This window comes from Eschrichtius robustus, chromosome X (genome assembly GCF_028021215.1).
Source record: "Eschrichtius robustus isolate mEscRob2 chromosome X, mEscRob2.pri, whole genome shotgun sequence".
Taxonomy (NCBI): domain Eukaryota; kingdom Metazoa; phylum Chordata; class Mammalia; order Artiodactyla; family Eschrichtiidae; genus Eschrichtius; species Eschrichtius robustus.
Window position 1 is genome coordinate 35,906,989 of NC_090845.1, and position 20,322 is coordinate 35,927,310.

The 20,322-nt window shown below is 41.5% G+C and overlaps 1 protein-coding gene across 1 annotated transcript in view; it reads left to right on the forward strand.

Moving 5' to 3' along the window:
• CYBB (cytochrome b-245 beta chain) overlaps window positions 1-19,933 on the forward strand; it is a 30,765-nt gene extending 10,832 nt beyond the window's left edge. The window contains exons 4-13 of the mRNA XM_068533349.1: window positions 1,660-1,744; window positions 2,418-2,563; window positions 4,633-4,823; window positions 8,307-8,436; window positions 10,578-10,670; window positions 13,149-13,402; window positions 14,264-14,426; window positions 15,423-15,569; window positions 17,874-17,998; window positions 19,807-19,933. Of these exons, the coding sequence (XP_068389450.1) occupies window positions 1,660-1,744; window positions 2,418-2,563; window positions 4,633-4,823; window positions 8,307-8,436; window positions 10,578-10,670; window positions 13,149-13,402; window positions 14,264-14,426; window positions 15,423-15,569; window positions 17,874-17,998; window positions 19,807-19,933 (1,461 nt within the window). The remainder of the gene's footprint in view (window positions 1-1,659; window positions 1,745-2,417; window positions 2,564-4,632; window positions 4,824-8,306; window positions 8,437-10,577; window positions 10,671-13,148; window positions 13,403-14,263; window positions 14,427-15,422; window positions 15,570-17,873; window positions 17,999-19,806) is intronic.
• The last annotated feature ends 389 nt before the right edge of the window (window positions 19,934-20,322 follow it).

Genomic DNA, 20,322 nt, shown 5'->3' on the forward strand with positions numbered 1-20,322 from the left:
CAATGTGAGAGTTAGCTTTAGTTTTGTTATCTGTAAAACAGGGACCGTAATACTTATCTGGTTACATTAAGTGAGGCAATGATTATGGGTAAACTGCCTGGCTCACAGAAGGCACTCAATAAAGCCTAAATGTTTTTTCCTTTCTCTGAAGTCCTCAGTGTCTTCCTTACTAGTATTTCTGCAGTTCCAGGAATCTGCTTTCATGATCCTAACAGCCTGCCCTCCCTAGATGTAGCTGACTCAGAGATAGTGGAGTAAGCACAATTTTCCATGCAATTCTATTTTTTCTATAAAACCAGAACATTTTATTAAAAATAAGTAAGCCAAATATTTAACACCCCTATATTGAAATTGAATATGTTTGGAACCAGGTATTTAAAATACCTGAGCTTTTTGTTTTGTTTTGGGGGTTTTTTGCACTTCACTCTGTTCTCCTTGAAAGTTTTCTGAATCTCTATGGCAGTACATCTAGCCTTGGAAACAAAGCATCCAGAGCGAGCACTTGACCACTTTTCAGGAGAACAAAGCTCTGTCTGATTCAACCAGAAACCAGGTTTTGTTTTTTGTTTTTCTCTACTTTGGGCATTGACATGAATCCAGATTCAAACCCACATCTTCTAACATATGCCGGTAGGACAATTACACTAACCAATTGACCAAAATGCCATTTTAATGCCAAGGTAATCATAAAAGGTATGAAATATCAGAATGTTGATATCTCTGGCATCAGAGAGCCTGGGTTTAGACCCCAGCTCTGTCACTTATTAACTATGCAACCTAAGGGAAGGTAACTTCTCTATGCCTTTGTTTCCTCATCTGTCATGTGGTGATAATAATGGTACCTCCCACATAGGATTAATGTCGGAATGAAATGAGTCGATGCATGTAAAACACTTAAAGCAGCTCCTAGGGACTTCCCTGGTGGTCCAGTGGTTAAGACCCTGCGCTTCCACTGCAGGGGGCGCAGGTCCGATCCCTGGTCAGGGAACTAAGATCCCGTGTGCTGCACGGTGCGGTCAAAAATTTAAAAAACAATTAAAAAAGCACTTAAAGCAGCTCCTTGCACAAGTTCTTTGTAAGTACTATTATTATTTTTGCTATGATTATTTTGTTAATGATCTCCCTTGTTATGTTGTCTCTATCAACATATGCAGGTGGACACTTTTTCTCTCCTCTCATAGTGTCTATGTCCTGGAAGGGTGCTATTCTAAAACTATTCACTTGTTCTAGAACTGTTCACTTGTCTGTGTCCCCATGGACCTTCAGGTCTTTGAGGGCAGCCCTGTCCTTTTAAAATTTCTATGTGCCCTCGTTATTGAATACATTAATCTGAGCTAGAAACTATGTAGTTAGATGTTTTCTGTCCAAATTCATATTTTATACAATTAAGCAATGGATTCCATGAGAGGCTTTTTATGTTAATAGTACGAGAACCTAAAACATTGGTTAAGCCAGCCATGCCACTTATTGGCTGTTTGACCTTGGGAAGATGACAACATCTATCTGAGCCTCAGTGTTCTCATCTGTCAAATGGGTAGAATGATGTAGTTTTTAGGGTGGTCATAAGAATTAAATGAGATGATATGTGTCTAATGCCTGGCACAGAGAAAACTTTCTTGTTAACAATTACGATTTCATTCCTTTCCCTTTAATCCAAAGTGCTGCTCAACAAGAATTCGAAGACAACTGGACAGGAACCTCACCTTTCATAAAATGGTGGCATGGATGATTGCACTTCACACTGGTATGTTCATTAAGATATTTGAGATTGCAAAGAAAACTTGGAACCAGAGTGTTCCCTCTAAGATACTTTTAAAATACGGGATCAGCCTTTGCAGGTAGATTAGGTGGTGATTGGACATGTATTTTTTGAATGAGTTCTGTGAAAAAATATTCACCACTCTTTCTGCCATCCCAACACTAGGATTTATTCCTTCAGGTCTTAAAACTTTTTTCCCTTAGGCTCTTCTGATAAAATCCCAGTGTATTCACCCTTTTACACGCTTTTTAACATCAAAATTGTTTGTTAGTCCACATATGAGAGCTTTTATTCACTCATCTTTTAAATACTTGGTTGAACATGTAGATTCATGGATTTCTTGCAATAACCCTACAAGGGCCATAGCCCATAAGTTGAGAATTTCTTAAGATAGCCCTTATCAGCTAAACACTTTCTTGTTATTATTGTTTATATATATGTATATATATACATATGTATATATGATAGTATTCATGTGTTTATGTGTATTTTGTGTTATTATTGTAATTATTAAGGTGGTGGTATTGGTGTAAGAAGGGATCCTTATCAAATCTCCACTAACTTATCGTAGAGTCAGGGGCTGCAGCCAGAAACCCAGCTACAAATAAAATTGTACACACACTTCACCCTCTTTGTTTCTCTTCTCTGCCCTCTTCAGCGATTCACACTATTGCACATCTGTTTAATGTGGAGTGGTGTGTCAATGCCCGAGTCAACAATTCTGACCCTTATTCAATAGCACTCTCTGACATTGGAGATAAGCCTGGTGAAACTTACCTCAATTTTGCTCGACAAAGAATTAAGGTAAGCCTCTTATTTCCTGATTCAGATGTTCTCTAGACCATTAAAACTGAGGATTAGATTTCAGTGAGTGAAGAATTCTACTTGGTCAGAACAATGACAATGACAAAAGTTGACTAACTATCAGAGGGACAATTCTGTAGGTTCTAAGAATGTGGCCACCGAGAACATGTCTCCCACACTCCTGATCCCATATGTAGAGGGTCACTAGACGTTCTCCAGTTTCTTAAAGTCACCTGTAAGAAGGTGTATACGTGGAGCCTGGAGTAACACAGGCTTATCCATGGCAATGCCCAACAGTCAAAGAAAGCCAGGAACATAGTCTAGTCAAACACAGTTGGGTTTATTACTTACTGCAGCAAAGAGACCTCACACTATGAGGAAGTCTGGGGCATCTCAGGAGGGTGTTGAGAAAGGCTTGCTGTGGGACTTGTGTTAGATGATTCAGGAGGGGTTTCAGGAAGCAAGCATTTGCTCTGGATCAGGTATGGTCAGGAATTGGGGACAGTTCCAGCGTTGGGTATCTTAATAATTTTTTCCTAGGAGGCAGAAGAATGGGGTTAAATCTGTAATAGGTCAAGAAGCAGCAGTCACCCATGTTTTTGTCTTGGCTCAGATAAGATTTCAGAGTGGTCTCGTTTTTATGTCAGTCCATCACAGTGACAGAATGACCTTGTCTGATGTTGGTGTTCTATGAAATTGTTTATGTGAAATAGGGAACCCTCTGGCTGAGGTGTTAATACCAGGTCAGGCACCAGCTGACATCTGTCAGCAATGCTTTTCCTCTTTCTTGCCTACAACATCTGAGAGGTGGCCTATTTCTGCTAATTGCTCCAGGGGCAGCCATTTGGGGAATCCTCAGGCAAGGACTTTTTCCCTTCCAGCAGTTGCTGAGGCTTTCTACACTCAGAGGGAGAAGCTCTAAGTCATCTTCATGTGCCCAGTGGTTTGGGAGGGTAGCCGAATCACATCACTCACTATACACCGAATTCCAAACATGTTTCCTTGTCTGTTTAGAATAGATTACAAGAAAAGTTCCACGATTTTGTAGAAATAATTACCCTCAGGCTGATATAAAAATTTTTGCCTGGTCTATTTAGGGACAGAATTAAACCACATCAAATAAAATAGAAATTCTTTTTCTATAATGTCTTGGATAATTTTTCTTTTACTTGTTCATTGTACAATGATACATAAGGGTGGCAGTGTGAACATATCAAGTGAGCTGACACTGCAGTGCTGTGCCCAGATTTCTTCAGATCACTTTTACTATGTCTGTGCTCCCCTACCCTTCTGTGTGCTTTCACTTTCAATTTCCTGTATTTGCTTTTGTTCCTCAAAGGACTGCCCTGGGGCTACTGGAGTCCCTTTGCCCAAAGTCCCTTTGCCCATATCTGAAAGGGCCTGGATAGCTATCTCGCTGAGCAGCTCTTAACCAATAACTGATGGGTGCAGGCCATGAAAACCCAGCTTCCTTGCCTTGAGTCAGGATAAACTCTAAGGTGTAACTTACCCTCCACAGTTCCGCTGCAGCATCAGGCTGAAGATTTGGCCCGAGATCACCCTCTTACCTGACTCATTCCTCTTTCCCATCCTATTAACCATTCCCTTACCAGCTTCTTCCGGAGCACATTCTTTCTAAATCCCTCACCCATGAATCCTCATCTCAGGATCTGCTTTGGAGGAACCCAGCCTAAGATGTTAGGCATGCACAGAACACATTTACAAACTAAGCACTATGACGCTTTTCAAATCAAAGGGAGAAAGAGCTTCAGACCCTTTTAGGACATATAGCTGATACTTTATTTGATACTCCCTTAGAACTATTTCTGTGTATCAGTTGATATTTCCTATGATACCTCAACCATGTGAGACTTTTTTAAATTTGGAAATATCTATTCCAATTCTATACCACTCTGTTGGGGGGATGGTTAGGATAATCTAAAGGGGGGATGAAAATGCCTATTGCCTTATTCACTGGACACTTTATGAATAGGTAGCCCTGCGTTTGAGAGCCTACAAATAATGTGTGTGTGTGTGTGTGTGTGTGTGTGTGTGTGTGTGTGTTACAGAATCCTGAAGGAGGCCTGTACGTGGCTGTGACTCGGCTGGCAGGCATCACTGGAGTTGTCATCACACTCTGCCTCATATTGATTATCACCTCCTCCACCAAAACCATCAGGAGGTCTTACTTTGAAGTGTTTTGGTACACACACCATCTCTTTGTGATCTTCTTCATTGGTCTCGCCATCCATGGAGCTGAGTGAGTATTTAAACTCCAAGGCCAAGTATTTTATGTCCATCAGTTTCCAGATGTGGAGCTCTGTTAGAGGCACCGTGACCTCCCTGTCTTTGTGTGGTCAGCCTGTCTGCTGAGGGAATATGAGGGGAAAACAGAAGTCACTCTGACAGAAACCACTCAGCGCCACTTTAGTTTCTGGTACCCGACTCGTAACTATTCATAGTGCGGTTATTTATAGCAAGCTTGAAAAATACACCAAAGTTTTGAATATCTTTGCAAGCATATAGAAAGCACGCTGAGAGTGCTGGCAGGGTCTTGGATGTCTGCAATGATGTTTCCTGTGGCTTAATCCCTAGAAAATTAGACAAACTCCCAAACCAGAGAGGTTAATGATCAATCAGGTGAAAGGGTTTGCTGTCGTTCAATGAGTTTTTTTGTTTGTTTAATTTTATTTATTTTTGGCTGCGTTGGGTCTTCGTTGCTGCACGTGGGCTTTCTCTAGTTGCGGCGAGCGGGGGCTACTCTTCCTTGCAGTGTGCAGGCTTCTCATTGCGGTCGGTGGCTTCTCTTGTTGCGGAGCACAGGCTTAGTTGCTCCACGGCATGTGGGATCTTCCCGGACCAGGGCTCGAACCCGTGTCCCCTGCATTGGCAGGCCGACTCTTATCCACTGAGCCACCAGGGAAGTCCCCGTTCAATGAGTTTTGATTCAAGCCAATCATTCACTGATTGCCTACTGTGTATGAGGACCTATCTCAGGCACTGCGGGGAATACTAGAAGGAGAAATACATGGTTATTGCCTTCCAGCATCCTAACATAATAAAGGGAAAAGCTAGCTTCTATTGAGCATTTGTTACAGACATGAAATGTTTCTTTTAATCGCCAAAAGGTAGAGATGCCCTTACTATCCCCATTTCCAGGGGAAATTGTAGACAAGGAAACAGACTAAAAAAGGTGAAGTGTGTAGCCAAGCCACTACCAGTTTATCCGTGGCATAGCTGGGGTTGGAGACCAGATGGGCTAAGGCAGGCCATGATGAATGCTCTCATAGAGACACACGGTGCCTGGATGTGTGGTTGGGAGAGTTTGCCTTATTGGGACCCTTCTTTCATACCAGGCTTCCTTTTTCCACTCTTTCACACTAGCTGATTCTGCCACCTGCACGCAAAAGCAGGCCTGGGAAGTTCCCCAGTGGGTATGGGGCTCCAGATAACTAAGGGTGGAGGAAGTAGGTGTCAAGGCTCAATGACTCTGGTCTGAGTCAAGTCAGCCTAGAAGTGGCTGAGACCTGAAAAGGGGAAGGGTGGAGAGAAGCAGCCTGTGGCAACCCCTCATGTGCATTCTTTTTTTAAAATTTATTTTATTGAAGTATAGTTGATGTACAATGTTATGTTAGTTTCAGGTGTACAGCAAAGTGACTCAGTTATACATATCCATTCTTTTTCATGTTCTTTTCCATTATGGTTTATTACAGGATACTGAATATAGTTCCCTGTCCTCAAGTGCATTCTTGATCAACTTGCTGACCCTGACCCCTGGTCATCTCTTTCTAAGCACTGAAAAATCTGTGTAGACAAAGACTCTCTTAACTCTCCTAAAAGCATCTGAGTATCTTTAAATGGGACTCGGTCATCATCCAGCTGTTTCAGAAAATCCTAGAGAAAAAAAAAAACAAACAACTGAATTTCTTCCCCTCTCTAGCTTAGTAATTCCACCACTTTACGTTTGTATAGTTTCATAGATATGTATTTTCCTCTGGAGCAGGCAGAGGAGAGATACGTACCCCGTTCTCCATCTGAGGAGAATCTGCTACTTATGCTGGTTGGCTGATTGCTCGGTCTCCTGGCTAGGTAGCCGCTGAACTGGGATTAAAAGCCAGGTTTTCTGACTTCCGGTCCTGGCATTGAGAAGAGAAGGAGAAAATCAGATTTTTTTTCTATCACTTTCTCCCCAAGTGAACTTGAGCATTAAGAACTTTAATAGTTATCATTTGTTGGACGCTGACTTTGTGTCTGGCGTTTTATATGCATCATGCCAATTGATTACTAAAACGAACTTTTAATGAGGAACTGATACCTATCTTATAGCTGAAGAAACTGAGGCTCAAAAGAAGTTAAATAACTTGCCCAAGGCCACCAAATTAGCAAGGGGTGGACGCGGGATGTGAAACCAAGGCTGTCTGGCTTGGGTCCAGAATTGCTTTCACCAAATCATTCTGCTTCTAATTCCCTGGTCTCTCTAAGCCTCAGTGTCCTCATATGTAAACTGAGAGTACTAATACTTAACATTTCAGGCCTGTTATCAGAATTACCTGAAATAATTTGTGTACGTGCCTTTCCCAGGCTTGGCACATGATAGATGCTCAATACGTGGTAATTCTCTTCCCCAAGACCTAGGGATAGAAAGCGATGGTTAGTGACCTTGAACTAAAACATCCTCTGAATATACCAACTGGCATAATAAATTTTAGGTCCCCCAAACAAACTTTTACAAAGGGCCTTCTGTGTCTCTTCTTATTATAGATTCTGAAGACCTAGTCATTTATGTTCCTTGAGGTCAGGGACGTGACTTACTCAACTTTGTGCCTCCCTCCCTCTGTTCCCACTCAACCTGCATTGTCTTATGTTTTAGTAGTTGCTCAATTAATATTTATTGAATTGAAGTGAATGGGCTCCGAGCACTTCAAGGGACACACCATCAGCGTTGATGTCTGTGAGAATGGCATAATCGCTACAAAATTAAGTCGTCTTAAGTGGATTTCAACGTTTTGGTTGAATTGAGACAATTTTGAAACAACAAATAAAGGATTTGTACTAAGCCTCAGGGCCACTGTATACGGTTGTATGGGTTGTCAACTACATAAGGGTGCCTGGCCAAGGGGAAGGAAATTAGCCCATGCTCTGCTGGCCAAGCTCTTGCCTCTAGGACTGTCCTCAAAGAGGGGGCATCTTGTTCTAATTTGCACAATGGTACTGTATGGGCCAGCGGTTGCTCTGTTAGATTTGCAGTTTTTCTCTTTTTATTTGTTTGTTTATAAACGAGAATAATACTTGAAACAGAAGCACAAATGTTGCCTTTCAGAAAACACGTATCGATGATCCAAAACTTACCCTCTATAATGTTACATATAAATATCCTTTGTGCCACTGTACATATTTTTTTTCTTTTTCTTTTTTTTTTTTTTTTGGCCACGTTGCACGGCATGTGGGATGTGGGATCTCAGTTCCCCGACCAGGGATCGAACCCGCACCCCCTGCAGTGGAAGCGTGGAATCTTAACCACTGGATTGCCAGGGAAGTCCCCATATTTTTTTTTTCTATTGCTAAAGATCATGCATTTTCTTTCCCTTCCTCTAATCGATTTGGAGGGGGCAAGAAGTATTACTTTTGAGTGAAAAGTATAGGACCCATATGAGAATACTAATAAAAATATGTCCAGAATCTCAGAAAACTAAGAATTTAATCTCTTGTTTCTAAATGGTCTGGACTTACATTTCCTCCTCAGGCGAATTGTACGTGGGCAGACCGCAGAGAGTTTGTTGCAACACAAGCCAAGAGAATGTTATCAAAACATCTCACAGTGGGGAAAAATAGAGAAATGCCCAATCCCAACGTTCTCTGGGAACCCTCCTATGGTATGTACAATTCATTGTAGCTATTATGGTTTCATTACCAACAATCTTCAAACTGTGTCTAAGAAAGAGATACAAATGTCATAGAGTTGTCCGTTATGAATGTCATGGAACTGCTAGGATGTTATAAGTATCCAGTGTTTTTCTGCTATGCTTATTGTCTAGAATTAGTTCTTGAAAAGTAAGCTTTACATTAGTCTGTTATGAACATCCTGATATAAAACTTGGAAAAGTATTGTTTTTTAAAGTGCTTTTGGGTTCAAGAAGTTCTACCTCTTCTCTTCTGGTTGTGACGGCCACAATAATACCAGTGAATGATTTTCAGAGGGATTCCATCCTGAGCTGAGTTGGAAAACTCAGATTATGATTTATAAGGAGTCAGGAGCCTCTTCAGATTCCAGGAAGTAAGACTTTCTATACAGCTTTCAGAGCTGGGAAGGAAATTTGTGAGGTGGCACATAGGGCTGCCATTAGGTATCAGGAGGTCCCGTCTATGAGGCATAAAGGAGGCTGCAGAGCCAGGTTCATGCCAATGGCCCTTCATGGTAGAGCAGGAGTGTGGCAAGGATGACCAAGGGGAAAGGTGCTGAAATATTTACCTTTTGTTGGGAGCTCTGAAGAACTCCGTTTTGTTTACTCTCAATATCTCCGTTCCATAGAGTGAGCAGTGGACCCTGTGATCTTCATACCTTTTCCCCCATTGGCAAGCAATATACTTTATTGGTTATTATGCTAGCCATTGGTATAAAACTAAGCAAAAATCAACTTTTGCACAGGGCTTCTGAACAGGATGATTATTTTGTCCTTAAACACAGTATAATATAAAGGCAAATTTCCCATCCCATTTTCTCCTTCCTTTTTTCTGACTCTCATAATATAGGAGTACTCTTCCTCTAGAAACTGCATGCTGTCTGGGGACTCAACATCTTTCAGCATCCTTGCTCATTAATGAAAGCAAGCAGACACATCAGTGAACTACCCCCACTACATGCAGACATCAAGAGAAAGGATTAAAAGGGAACTCTATTGCAGGTCCTCTTATGAGCGGGGGAAGGCACATTTCCTTGAAGACAGCTGAAGTCAGAGTACTGCTACCTTCACAGGCACCTACCTCAGAGGAGCTCCTGGGTTTCTGGGGAGATTAGAAGCGATGTCCAAGATCTGGCTCCATTCAATGGGGCCCCAGGTGGCAGCCAGGACATAGATGGATGATGCTAGACCGTTTGAAAAACCTGTCCCATGAAAATGAAGGCCAGTAGGAGAGCATTTATGACTTCCGGGCAGATATTCTTCAACTTAGGCTGGAGATAGGGACATTTGGGTGCTCTCAACTTCCAACAATAACTTTCTTAAAAAGTTTCATAGAAAGATCATGGGAGAGACTATGGGAAGCACTCTGGGATTTTTTTTTCCCTCTTGGAATCCCTTCTGGAATGTTGTATTTTAGATGATATTGACTTCTAAAATTCTTTGCTACTTCAGATATTCATCTAGGAACCTAACTGACTGAATCCCAGGATGGATCTGTTTGGCCTAAATGTTTTTGTATAGCCAGTAATGCCACAGGGTAATTCCAGTGTTCTGAAACACTGCAGATTCTGACAAGAGAGAACCCTAGAGAAAGTGCATGGCATAGCTCCTAGAACTTGCCAGGATATTGGAGGAAGAGCTAAATTCTAGCGTGGAATTTCTCATCTTGCAAAGAATGAAGCTTTGCCTATGTGACCAAGAGAAAGTAATTGCAACGTTGCATTAAAAATATGATGTTGTTGAAATGCTATCCTTTAGAGAAATGTTAATTCTGAAACCAACCTTACTCTGCTGTAGGGTTATTGCAACTCCTATTGCGACAATAGGAGGAAATCCCATTCTTGTGGGCAGTTCCTCTTGGGAAAGTTTCATACTGTAGATACAGTTCCCCAATGTGGCCAAGGAGAATGTTCATTTTTACTGGCTCAAAAATTTATTTTAACTTTAGATATTTTCATGCATTCCTTTATAGAAGAAATTTACTAATCTATTATGGAATATTTAAACAAACCAAAATAGGTGAACTTGACTTCTAAAATGTTTTGTCCCCATGAATCTTTTATCAACTACCGCCCCTTAACACATCCTTTTTTCATTGTTTGCTCTGATTACAGACTTGGAAATGGATAGTGGGTCCCATGTTCCTATATCTCTGTGAGAGGTTGGTACGGTTTTGGCGATCTCAGCAGAAGGTGGTCATCACCAAGGTATTGGCTGGGTTAGGAATTACTAATACTATCTAACTGTATCATGGACAAGTCTATCCAAGTTCTCTATATCATTGTCAGATCTCACTTTTACTCTGTTTCTTTTGATTAAACTTAGGGCAGAGAGATGACCTACAGTTTGTTTCAATGTACCTAGCTTGATAATCACATGATTGGGCCTTTTAATTGGGGAAACTAGAAGTTAGCATTTTCTGTTGAAAAGTGAATCCAAATGTTTTGTGTAAATGAATCTGTGTGTGTGTGTGTGTGTTTGTGTGTGTGTGTGTGTGTTTGTGTATGTAGAGGGGAGGAGCATAGAGAGATGATGTGATTAGTTAAGAGTAAAGAAGCAAAAGAGGTGAGTTCAAAAGGTCATGCACTGAGCCTTAAAATATTCAGATGCCAAAAGAACCAGGGAACCAAGGGCAGGTCTGGTTGAGATGGAGACAGTTTCCCAGGTCCTCTTTACCTCCTTCTCTGTGCTTTGTATGCAGTCACAGAGTATCAGAGTTAATGTACTCAAAGTCTCAAGCGAGCTAATAACTAAACTGCATTTAGAATTGAGTCCGCTAACTTCAAGTATATAGTGGTTTTGCCCCGCACGTCTATGCTGCTTCTTATCACTAAATAAATAAATATCCAACTAAATAAATAGAAATGGAATCGCCTTATTATAGTTTCAGGAAGCATCAGACAGGACTATTTTTATCAAATAAAATTTAATTAAGTTCAGTTCAGAAAGTATTTACTAAAAGCTTACCATGGGTTGCTTTCGCAAAACACACAAAATCTTCCACTCCACCACCCTAGCTCTTCTTTCTTGGCCTCTGTGGAAGGTCATAGTAAAGTTAGTCCTGCAGGCATTGGAAACCTTGAAATATAGGAAGCCACAACAGTTCTCCTTTTATGATATTTATATTGCACTATGAGAAAAAGCCCAGAGATCAGCAAAAAGAGCCACCACAAAATTTCCCTTACTAGACTAGAACGAACTAACCAGACAAGTATTTCCCCTAAGCCTATTTCTAAGGCAGACTTGTTTGCCTGTGAAGAAAATAGGTACTCATTTTCTTCTCATGTAAACACACATAAGAAACAAGGTACTATCCAAAAGTATTCTGGTGACAACGCTGTCCACTAGTGCATTTTATTCCCTTCTATCCCGATGTTCCCTGTGGTAGCAAAATTGCAATACGGTAGAACTCATTCTCACCACACAAAATTGCAACGCGAGCCACATAATTTTCAAAGTCATTTTCATCAATTTTTATGTTCTGTTTCAAAAAGAAGCTCTACACCTCCTTATTTCAGTGATGAAGGGAAGTTGGTTACAGCCTTGTCATATAAGTTATATTTGACTCACAAGTTTTGGAAATGCTTGGCAATTTTTCTTAAAAGGATTTCCTGTGGTCCTACTCCTCCTCACCGGTGAAAAGAAAAGCTCGTCTATATCAGTCAACATTAGGAAGCTGCTATTTTGTTTCTATTGATTTTTCTTTCCTTTGATGTCCCTTGGTTTGTTTTCAGTTGCACATATAAAGTCCCTCTAGGATCTCAGGAATCATCAAAGAAACATATTACTTTCTATATTACAATGAAATCATTTTGTTAAATTATTTACCAACTTACCAGTTGATGGACATTTGGACTGCTTCCAATATTTTTGCTATTGTAAACAAAGCTGTTCTGAACATTCAGGTACATGGAGAAGGAGGATGGCAACAGGTGGGTGGGGCCTGGCTTTGGGAGAGATGGATGGTGTATTCCCCAGGTAGGGAGAAATGTATAAACAATGCATGGAATCAGGCAGGTTCAAGGTGGGACTTGGGACAAAGACAGACCAGCACCTTAGGCTTGGTCTGGGCGATGTTGCTGTATTACTAGCCAATGGGGTCTCCTTCTGCTTCTGTCCAGCTGCTAAGGCTCTTGATCATCCCTTGGGGAGATAGGAAGGCTGAGCAGGAAACCACCTCTTCTTTCTGTTTCTAGCAACTGCCTTGTCTTCTTAGAGGAAAAAAAAATCACATTAAGCTGGTGTCTTAGGTTGGATTCCCTGGCAAAGACTCTGAGACAGAGAACTGCATGTAGAAGGCTTATCGGGGCATGTTCTCAGGAGATGAACCTGTAAAAGAAAAGAAAGGCAGGACTGGGGGAAGGAAATCGCTGGCCCGAAGTGGTTGCAACTGCAGCCTCAGCTGATCCTACAGGAAGTGCTGCAGCTGCGATGGCCCCTGGGAGTTGTCCCAAAGTGAGGACAAGGGCCAGGCCTTTGGATCCCTGCATCAGCTCATTGTTGGCCATGGGCTACAGCCGAGGGCAGTTGCCAGTGAGAGGCAGGTTTGCTGGAAGAACTGCTCTGTTGGCCCTGAAGAAGGGACCTGGGTGGGGCATCTTAGCTCAGCCTTTTATCCATATGGATACTGAAAAGGCAAGTACTGGGGGAAAGGTTCATTTCCAGAGACACATTTTGTTCCATAGGTGGTCACTCACCCTTTCAAAACCATCGAGCTACAGATGAAGAAAAAGGGATTCAAGATGGAGGTGGGCCAGTACATTTTCGTCAAGTGCCCTGTGGTGTCCAGGCTGGAGTGGCACCCTTTCACCCTGACCTCTGCCCCCGAGGAAGACTTCTTTAGCATCCATATCCGCATCGTGGGGGACTGGACGGAGGGACTTTTCAAAGCTTGTGGCTGTGATAAGCAGGAGTTTCAAGATGCCTGGAAACTACCGAAGTGAGTACCAAGCGCCTATTACAAAGGTGTATGAGTTCAGGAAAAATGTCACTCTACTAGCTCCTGAGTCTGACAAAACATACAGATTCTACAAATATAGGGAGCTATCTCGGTGTTCCCCATTTTATACGTGTGCTGTGCTTATGCATATATGTATAAATCTTATATGAAATATAAAATGTTTGAATCAAATATTAATCATGGATATTCCCCAGTGCCTATAAATTTGTAAGGGTCAAGGCCAAGGTATATTAACTTGCAATCAAAGCTATACTTAAAATTTCATTGGTGTATGTTATTTGAGGGTAAATGCCAGATGTTACTCACTTGGCCTCCTTCTTCCCACATGCCTAACATGGTGTCAGGCACTTAGTAGATGCTAAAGAAAAGTTTGTCAAATAACTTAATGAATAGACCAACGTAACGTAGAGATATTAAATTTATAAGATATTATGACATGGAAAATTCTCACTTTAATGTGCAGTGTAAGCAGGAATTTCAAGTGTGGGCTCACCTGGCAAGAGACACAGAGAGTCTTTGTGTGTGTGTGTGTGTGTGTGTGTGTGTGTCTGTGTGCACGCACGCATGTGTAGTGGGTGAACGGGGGTGGGGACATGAAAAAAATACCCCTGAGAGTTACCACATGTTTTCAGTTAGCTAAAAATTCCTCTTCTTACTTCCAACCCCGATGTTCACACTGAGTTGGTTACTTGAAAGCTATCTCACAGAACAAAGTGTCACATCAATACATTGTCCCAGTTTGAAGTGACATGTTGCACACCTGCAGTGGTAATGTGTGCCCCATCCTCCTCTGAAGAGCAAGGTATCCGTGTAACTATCTCCCCCCATGCTTCCCTCCAGGATAGCTGTTGACGGGCCCTTCGGCACTGCCAGTGAAGATGTGTTCAGTTACGAGGTGGTGATGTTGGTGGGAGCAGGGATTGGGGTCACGCCCTTCGCATCCATTCTCAAGTCGATCTGGTACAAATATTGCAATAAAGCCCCCAATCTGAGGCTCAAAAAGGTAGGTTCTTTTCTTTTTCAGAGGGCTTGGAGCATTCATCACAGTCTGCCAAGTGAAGCCCCAAAGAGCCTTCAGGGCAGAGGCTGGCAGAGACTGGGGGAAGTGAAGACAAGTTCCAGGTGGTTTCAGAGAGGCAGGCTTTGCACAAAAGGGCTATTTGATAAGTCAAAGGTGCTTCTGGGAATTCCCTGGCGGTCCAGTGGTTAGGACTCGGCGCTTTCACTGCCAAGGGTGCTGGTTTGATCCCTGGTCGGGGAACTAAGATCCCGCAAGCCATGCGTGGCACAGCCAAAAGAATAAACAAACAAACAAATAAATAAATGTGGTTCTGTATAAGCAGGCCTATTATTGAAAGTACAAATATACTGTATTTGTATAGCATCACTGGAAATTCAGAAGAGAGTTGGGAATAGAAAGTATTCACAACCCCAGTCCAGTAGTTATCCTTTTTGTAAGTTCTCTTCCAACACGTTTACATATTTTTAGAAAGCTGTATATATTGAGTATGTACAATTTCATGTCCTGCTCTTTTTAAAGCATATACTATCTTTCAGTGTTGTCACAAGCTTGCTAATAATCATTTTCGATGATTCTTTCATGTTCCATTGAGAGGATAGAATAATTTTTCTATCATCTTATGTTAGATATGGACATGGATTCCATTTCCAGCCCCCAGCACATTTATTTGTAGGGGGAGGGCAGGAGACGTGTCCTTTCGTGACACTTTTGCTTTTTTACTTTCTTATGGCTGTCTCCTCAGAATAAAGTCCTGGGGGATTTTTTGGTTACATGTAAGTTTGGTTTCATTGCCCAATAAAGGACATCTTTAATAAAGCTTGAGTCATTCTAATAGCTGTAGAGATAACCTCTTTAAAATTATGAATCACTCTATTATATACTTGTAACTTATATGATATTATACATCAACTATCCTTCAAAAAAAGATAAAAATAAAAGAAGAAACATAATCTGCTTCACGGTCTGTCCCCCTCTCAGATCTACTTCTACTGGCTGTGCCGGGACACACATGCCTTTGAGTGGTTTGCAGACCTGCTGCAGCTGCTGGAGACCCAGATGCAGGAGAAGGACAACGCCGGCTTCCTCAGCTACAACATCTACCTCACTGGCTGGGATGAGTCTCAGGTGAGGACAAGAGCCCCAATCTCAGGTCCCTCCCACAGTGCCCAGGGCTTACCGACTTCCTCTTGGTTATTGGAACGTCTTGTGTACTATTTTTAAGGACAGTCGATGGGTTCGGGTGATCCAGCACATTCACTCTGACTCAGTCTCCCCATTTGTTCAGACGGTTGATATTAGATTCAAAGTTGGTATCTGTGGGACGGGTCAAAGCTAGGGAGCCTACAAGGGAATCAAAGCCATGACTTTGACCTTGTTAGAGCCATGTCTCCACCAGGGGTATCGAACCAGGTGGACAAGATGATCTACGGGGTTATGGGAAGAAAATAGAGAAAAGATCAGCGCTCTCTCTCTCTCTCTCTCTCTCTCTCTCTCTCTCTCTCTCTCTGTGTCTGTATTTATATATACACATGCATATACATATATATGTATACACATGCATATATATGTGTATATGTTCCTTTAATTTATGTTTATGCATGTTTTATACTATACATAATACATTTAATAAGGAGTCATAATAACTGGCAATAGTTATTAAGCATATGCTAGTGCCAAGTATTGTTCTTAGTGTTTACATAGATTGTCTAATTAAATCCTCAAAACAACCTTATGAAGTAGCTGTTATTCTTTGCCAGATTTTACAGATGGGGAAGCCAAGGCCCAGAACCGGTTAGGTCATTTGTCCAAGGGCATCCAAGTAATAAATGCTCCAGAACCTGTACTCTTACTACTCCTAGTAGCTCATGATTATCATTTGTAAATAAATCAATATATATCTAATGAAGGTGATATATATATATATATATATATATATATATATATATATATATATGCGGGGGGTGTGTGTATGTGTATATGTATATATGTGTGTGTAGTATGTGTATATGTATATGTATATATACTTTCTCCCTCCTGAGACATTTAGCAATGGAAATGTGAATTTTCGATTGAGAAGACGATTACAGTTAATTACAATTATTGATAAGATAATCACAATTCACAAGACAGCCCCCCACAACAAAGAATTATCTGGCCCCAAATGTCCAAAGTGATGAGACTGAGAAACTCAGAAACAAGTTAATGATTCCTAGGGGGTAACATCTTTCTAAATAAGGAGACATTCATGACTTGGCCTGGAAGCAGCATAACTGTCCCCCTGAGTGAGGAGGTAAGGCAAGGGTCTCTGCCTACTCCTGGCCACTGCCTCAGATGGCCATCCCCACACATTGGCTCCTCACCCAAGACATTTTTCACATGCACCTGGTCCCTGTGAAAACTGACTTCTTCTCATTTAGGTTTTGGCATATCGCTTATCATAGGCTCTCCAAGTCTTAGGAAAGGCTTGTTGCAAACGTAGCTCCAGGGACACATGACCATGAAAATTGCTGCTCCAGAAAAAGTGGTTTTAAGATGCCACTTCTGCAATTGAAAAATGAAACAACAACAACAAAATGTGATCAAAATGAAACCCAGGGGAAAAAATGTATAATATATAAATTGCTTTGAAGTTTTGTTTTTTTCAAAAGCCAGACACAGTTTTTTAAGTGGGAAATCTCTTTGCATTGAAAAAGAGTTATTTTGCTTTGCAAAACTTTGTCCCTACAGGATTATTAAACCAGGGTAATCACCCTTCTTAACCTCTTCCATCCCATCATCCATTCCCTGTCCAGTGAACGTAAAATCTGATTTGATTGTTAAATAAATGTAATTAACCATTTTTATTTAAAAAAAAATACCTGTTGTTCAAACTGAGGCCCCCTAGAATGGTCACAGGAAACAACACATGACTCTGCACACACACACACACACACACACATATACAGAGAGTAGCTTTAGGCTTGGTTTGATGTCTCATTACATTACCAAAATATGAGTACATTTTAGTCTATGGTTGTCTTAATTCTTAGTGATTCTCCCAAAGGAGCGGGAGTATATTAGGGTGAGAAAAGACTGTCAGACGTACTGCAGAGAGAAAAACAGTGAGATAGAGAATTTAAATCCTACCCACACTTCAAAGTCTGGCTCAAATGCGGCCACCCTGAAACCTTCCCGTATCCTCCCACCCGTGCTCCCTTCTTTGTCCTCATGGAGGTGTTTGTGCCTCCTCTATGGTCTCCCTTTCTAGACTGTAAATTGCTTGAGAACTGGTTTGTTCAGTGTTGACCTTCTAGCTTCCGGCATGGTGCCTTGCCCCAAATACATACAGTTAGAATGGTAATTAGAGCTTGGTTTGTGAGATATGTAAGTATATCTGTGTGTGTTTATACAGCATGCCTCTTTTGTCTGAATTCATGTCCTTTCCTGCAGGCCAATCACTTTGCTGTGCACCATGACGAGGAGAAAGATGTGATCACAGGCCTGAAACAAAAGACCTTGTATGGACGGCCCAACTGGGATAATGAGTTCAATACCATTGGGAGTCAACACCCCAAGTAAGGAGTTCCCCCACCGAGGTGTTCTTGAGGCTCATGGTCTACGTAAAGCAACAGCTTCCAAACATGGCTAGATTTATATATTCCAGAAACTAAAGTACCTAGATTACCATATTCACACCCATAAAAGGTTCTAGATATCTCTGACTTCAAGAGGAAGTCTTTAAATCACACCAAAATTGACTGGAGAGTTCCAAACAAAGATTCCCAGGCCCCACCTCAGACTTTCTGAACCCTGTTCCCCCCAAATAGGCCCATAACTCAGTTCTTTTCTTTCACCTCCTAAATTTCAGTCGTGTATCTACTTCTATTAATTCTCTATGATTTATATTTATTACTAAGGAGACACTGTCCCCACTTTCATTTATAGTTTTTGGGTCCAAGATCATAAGTTGACAGATATTCCAGGTCCTTCCTGCCCTCACTAAAGCTTTGGTCATCATGAAACTAGATGTTCTATAATATAAAAGACAACTCCCCACAACAAAGAATTCCCTGACCTAAAATGTGAGTAGTGCTGAGGTTGAGAAACTGTTTTAGGTCAGTTTTCATTGTGCTACTATTCCTTGGTATTTCTAAGTTTTTCCTGCCTACTGTACTGGCTGTTCTTGAAACTCTTATCAGTCATTTACACTTTAGAGTGAATGAGGCTTGGCTGGTTTCTTGAATGGATTGAGTGGTAAAGGAAAGTAGCTTAAGAAAGAGACAGGATGCAAAGGAAGCACTACAGTTCTTGCTCGTCTCGCAAGCTTATCCTCTTCCGTTCTCTAGATTTTCAGATTCTCCCTTTTCTTCTTTATAGTCGCAAACATTTCTCAGAACATCTCCAGGCAACCTTTATGTGCCTTAGTTTACTAGGACTTCTAACAGTGAAGCTCAAGGGGAGAAGTGCTACTTACCTGTCTCTTGGCTTCAGGCTCCATTTCCACTCTTCCATGCTCTCCTGTGTATCGTGGCGGGCTAGAAGTCTGAAAACTGCATTTCTAAAATCTAGAACACATGACAAACTCAAGAAATCACCACAAATACACTCTTTACGCCATTGCTTCTTACACTTTAATGAACATATAAATCACTTGGGGAAGCTTTTTGAAACGCTGATTTAGTACATGTGGGGTAGGGCCAAAGAATCTGCATTCTTGGTTTTGAATAGAGTTTTGAGTTTTACTGAAATCTTACGTGAACAAGAAATTGGAAACACAATCACATCAAAGAACAAATTGTCACGGCTTTGACATTTAAGCCAAACCAATTTTGTAGGGCAGATTTCAAAAAAGTGTGAAGTTATAACAATTTAAAAACACCGTTGACCTACTTTAAGAATCTGCATTCTTAAAAAGCGGACACCGAGGCTACTGGTCCGGAACCAGAGCTAGAGGAGCAAGGCTTTAGAGTCTAAAATGTTGAGGGATGAAGCCACACGAAGCTGTTGGCAGAGGGGGTGTTCCTGAAGCGGGTTTGTCCTTGCTTTTAAGATGCTGGAGTGTTTGGGGACAGTAGCCCACAGGCTCACAAATTCACCCTCATTTTCTCTGTAGTAGAAGCTTCCGCAAACCCTGCTTGCGTGTCATTTTTTCAGAGAAGTCAGCTGCCTTTTGAAGTAGCCGGCTGCCCGCCCCTCCCAGCCCCTCAAACAGGGCCGAGCCACGCTCCCTCATGGTAACCTGAACTCTGTCATTTGCGGAAGGACAAAGGAGCAGAGGGGACTCTGCCCTGAGGCCTGAAATCAATAGGAAATCCCCCCATGTGCTTTGTAATTGAGCTCACCCCAAAGCCTGAAACTGTCTTTTTTCTTTCTTTCCCAAAAGTACCAGAATAGGAGTTTTCCTCTGTGGACCGGAAGCCTTGGCTGAAACCCTCAATAAACACTGCATCTCCAACTCCGACTCTGGCCCCAGGGGAGTGCACTTCATTTTCAATAAGGAAAATTTCTAACTAGTCTCTTCCACGAGGAAATAAATGTGGCTTGTACCGCCAAATGCCCCAATAATGCTAGTTGATAATGTAAGTTCCCTCCTTTAAAGAAAAAGAAAGAAAGAGAAACTATAACGTGATGATTTGCCCTGAAAGGAATGTCAAAGATTGTTTAACAGTGATAAATTTGCATTTGTATGGGGCTTTATGGTTTTCAGAGCAATTATATACACATTTTTTCATTTTGTTTCCTCACAGTAATTCCAGAGAAAGGTAGGGCAAGGATTCTCAGACTCAGGTCTTAGGATTAAAAAATGGGGGCTCAAAATGGTGAAGTAGCTTCCCTAAGATTAAAGCTGAGACTGGCTCTAGACCATCTGACTCTACGTTTGGTGATCTTTCAGCAATAC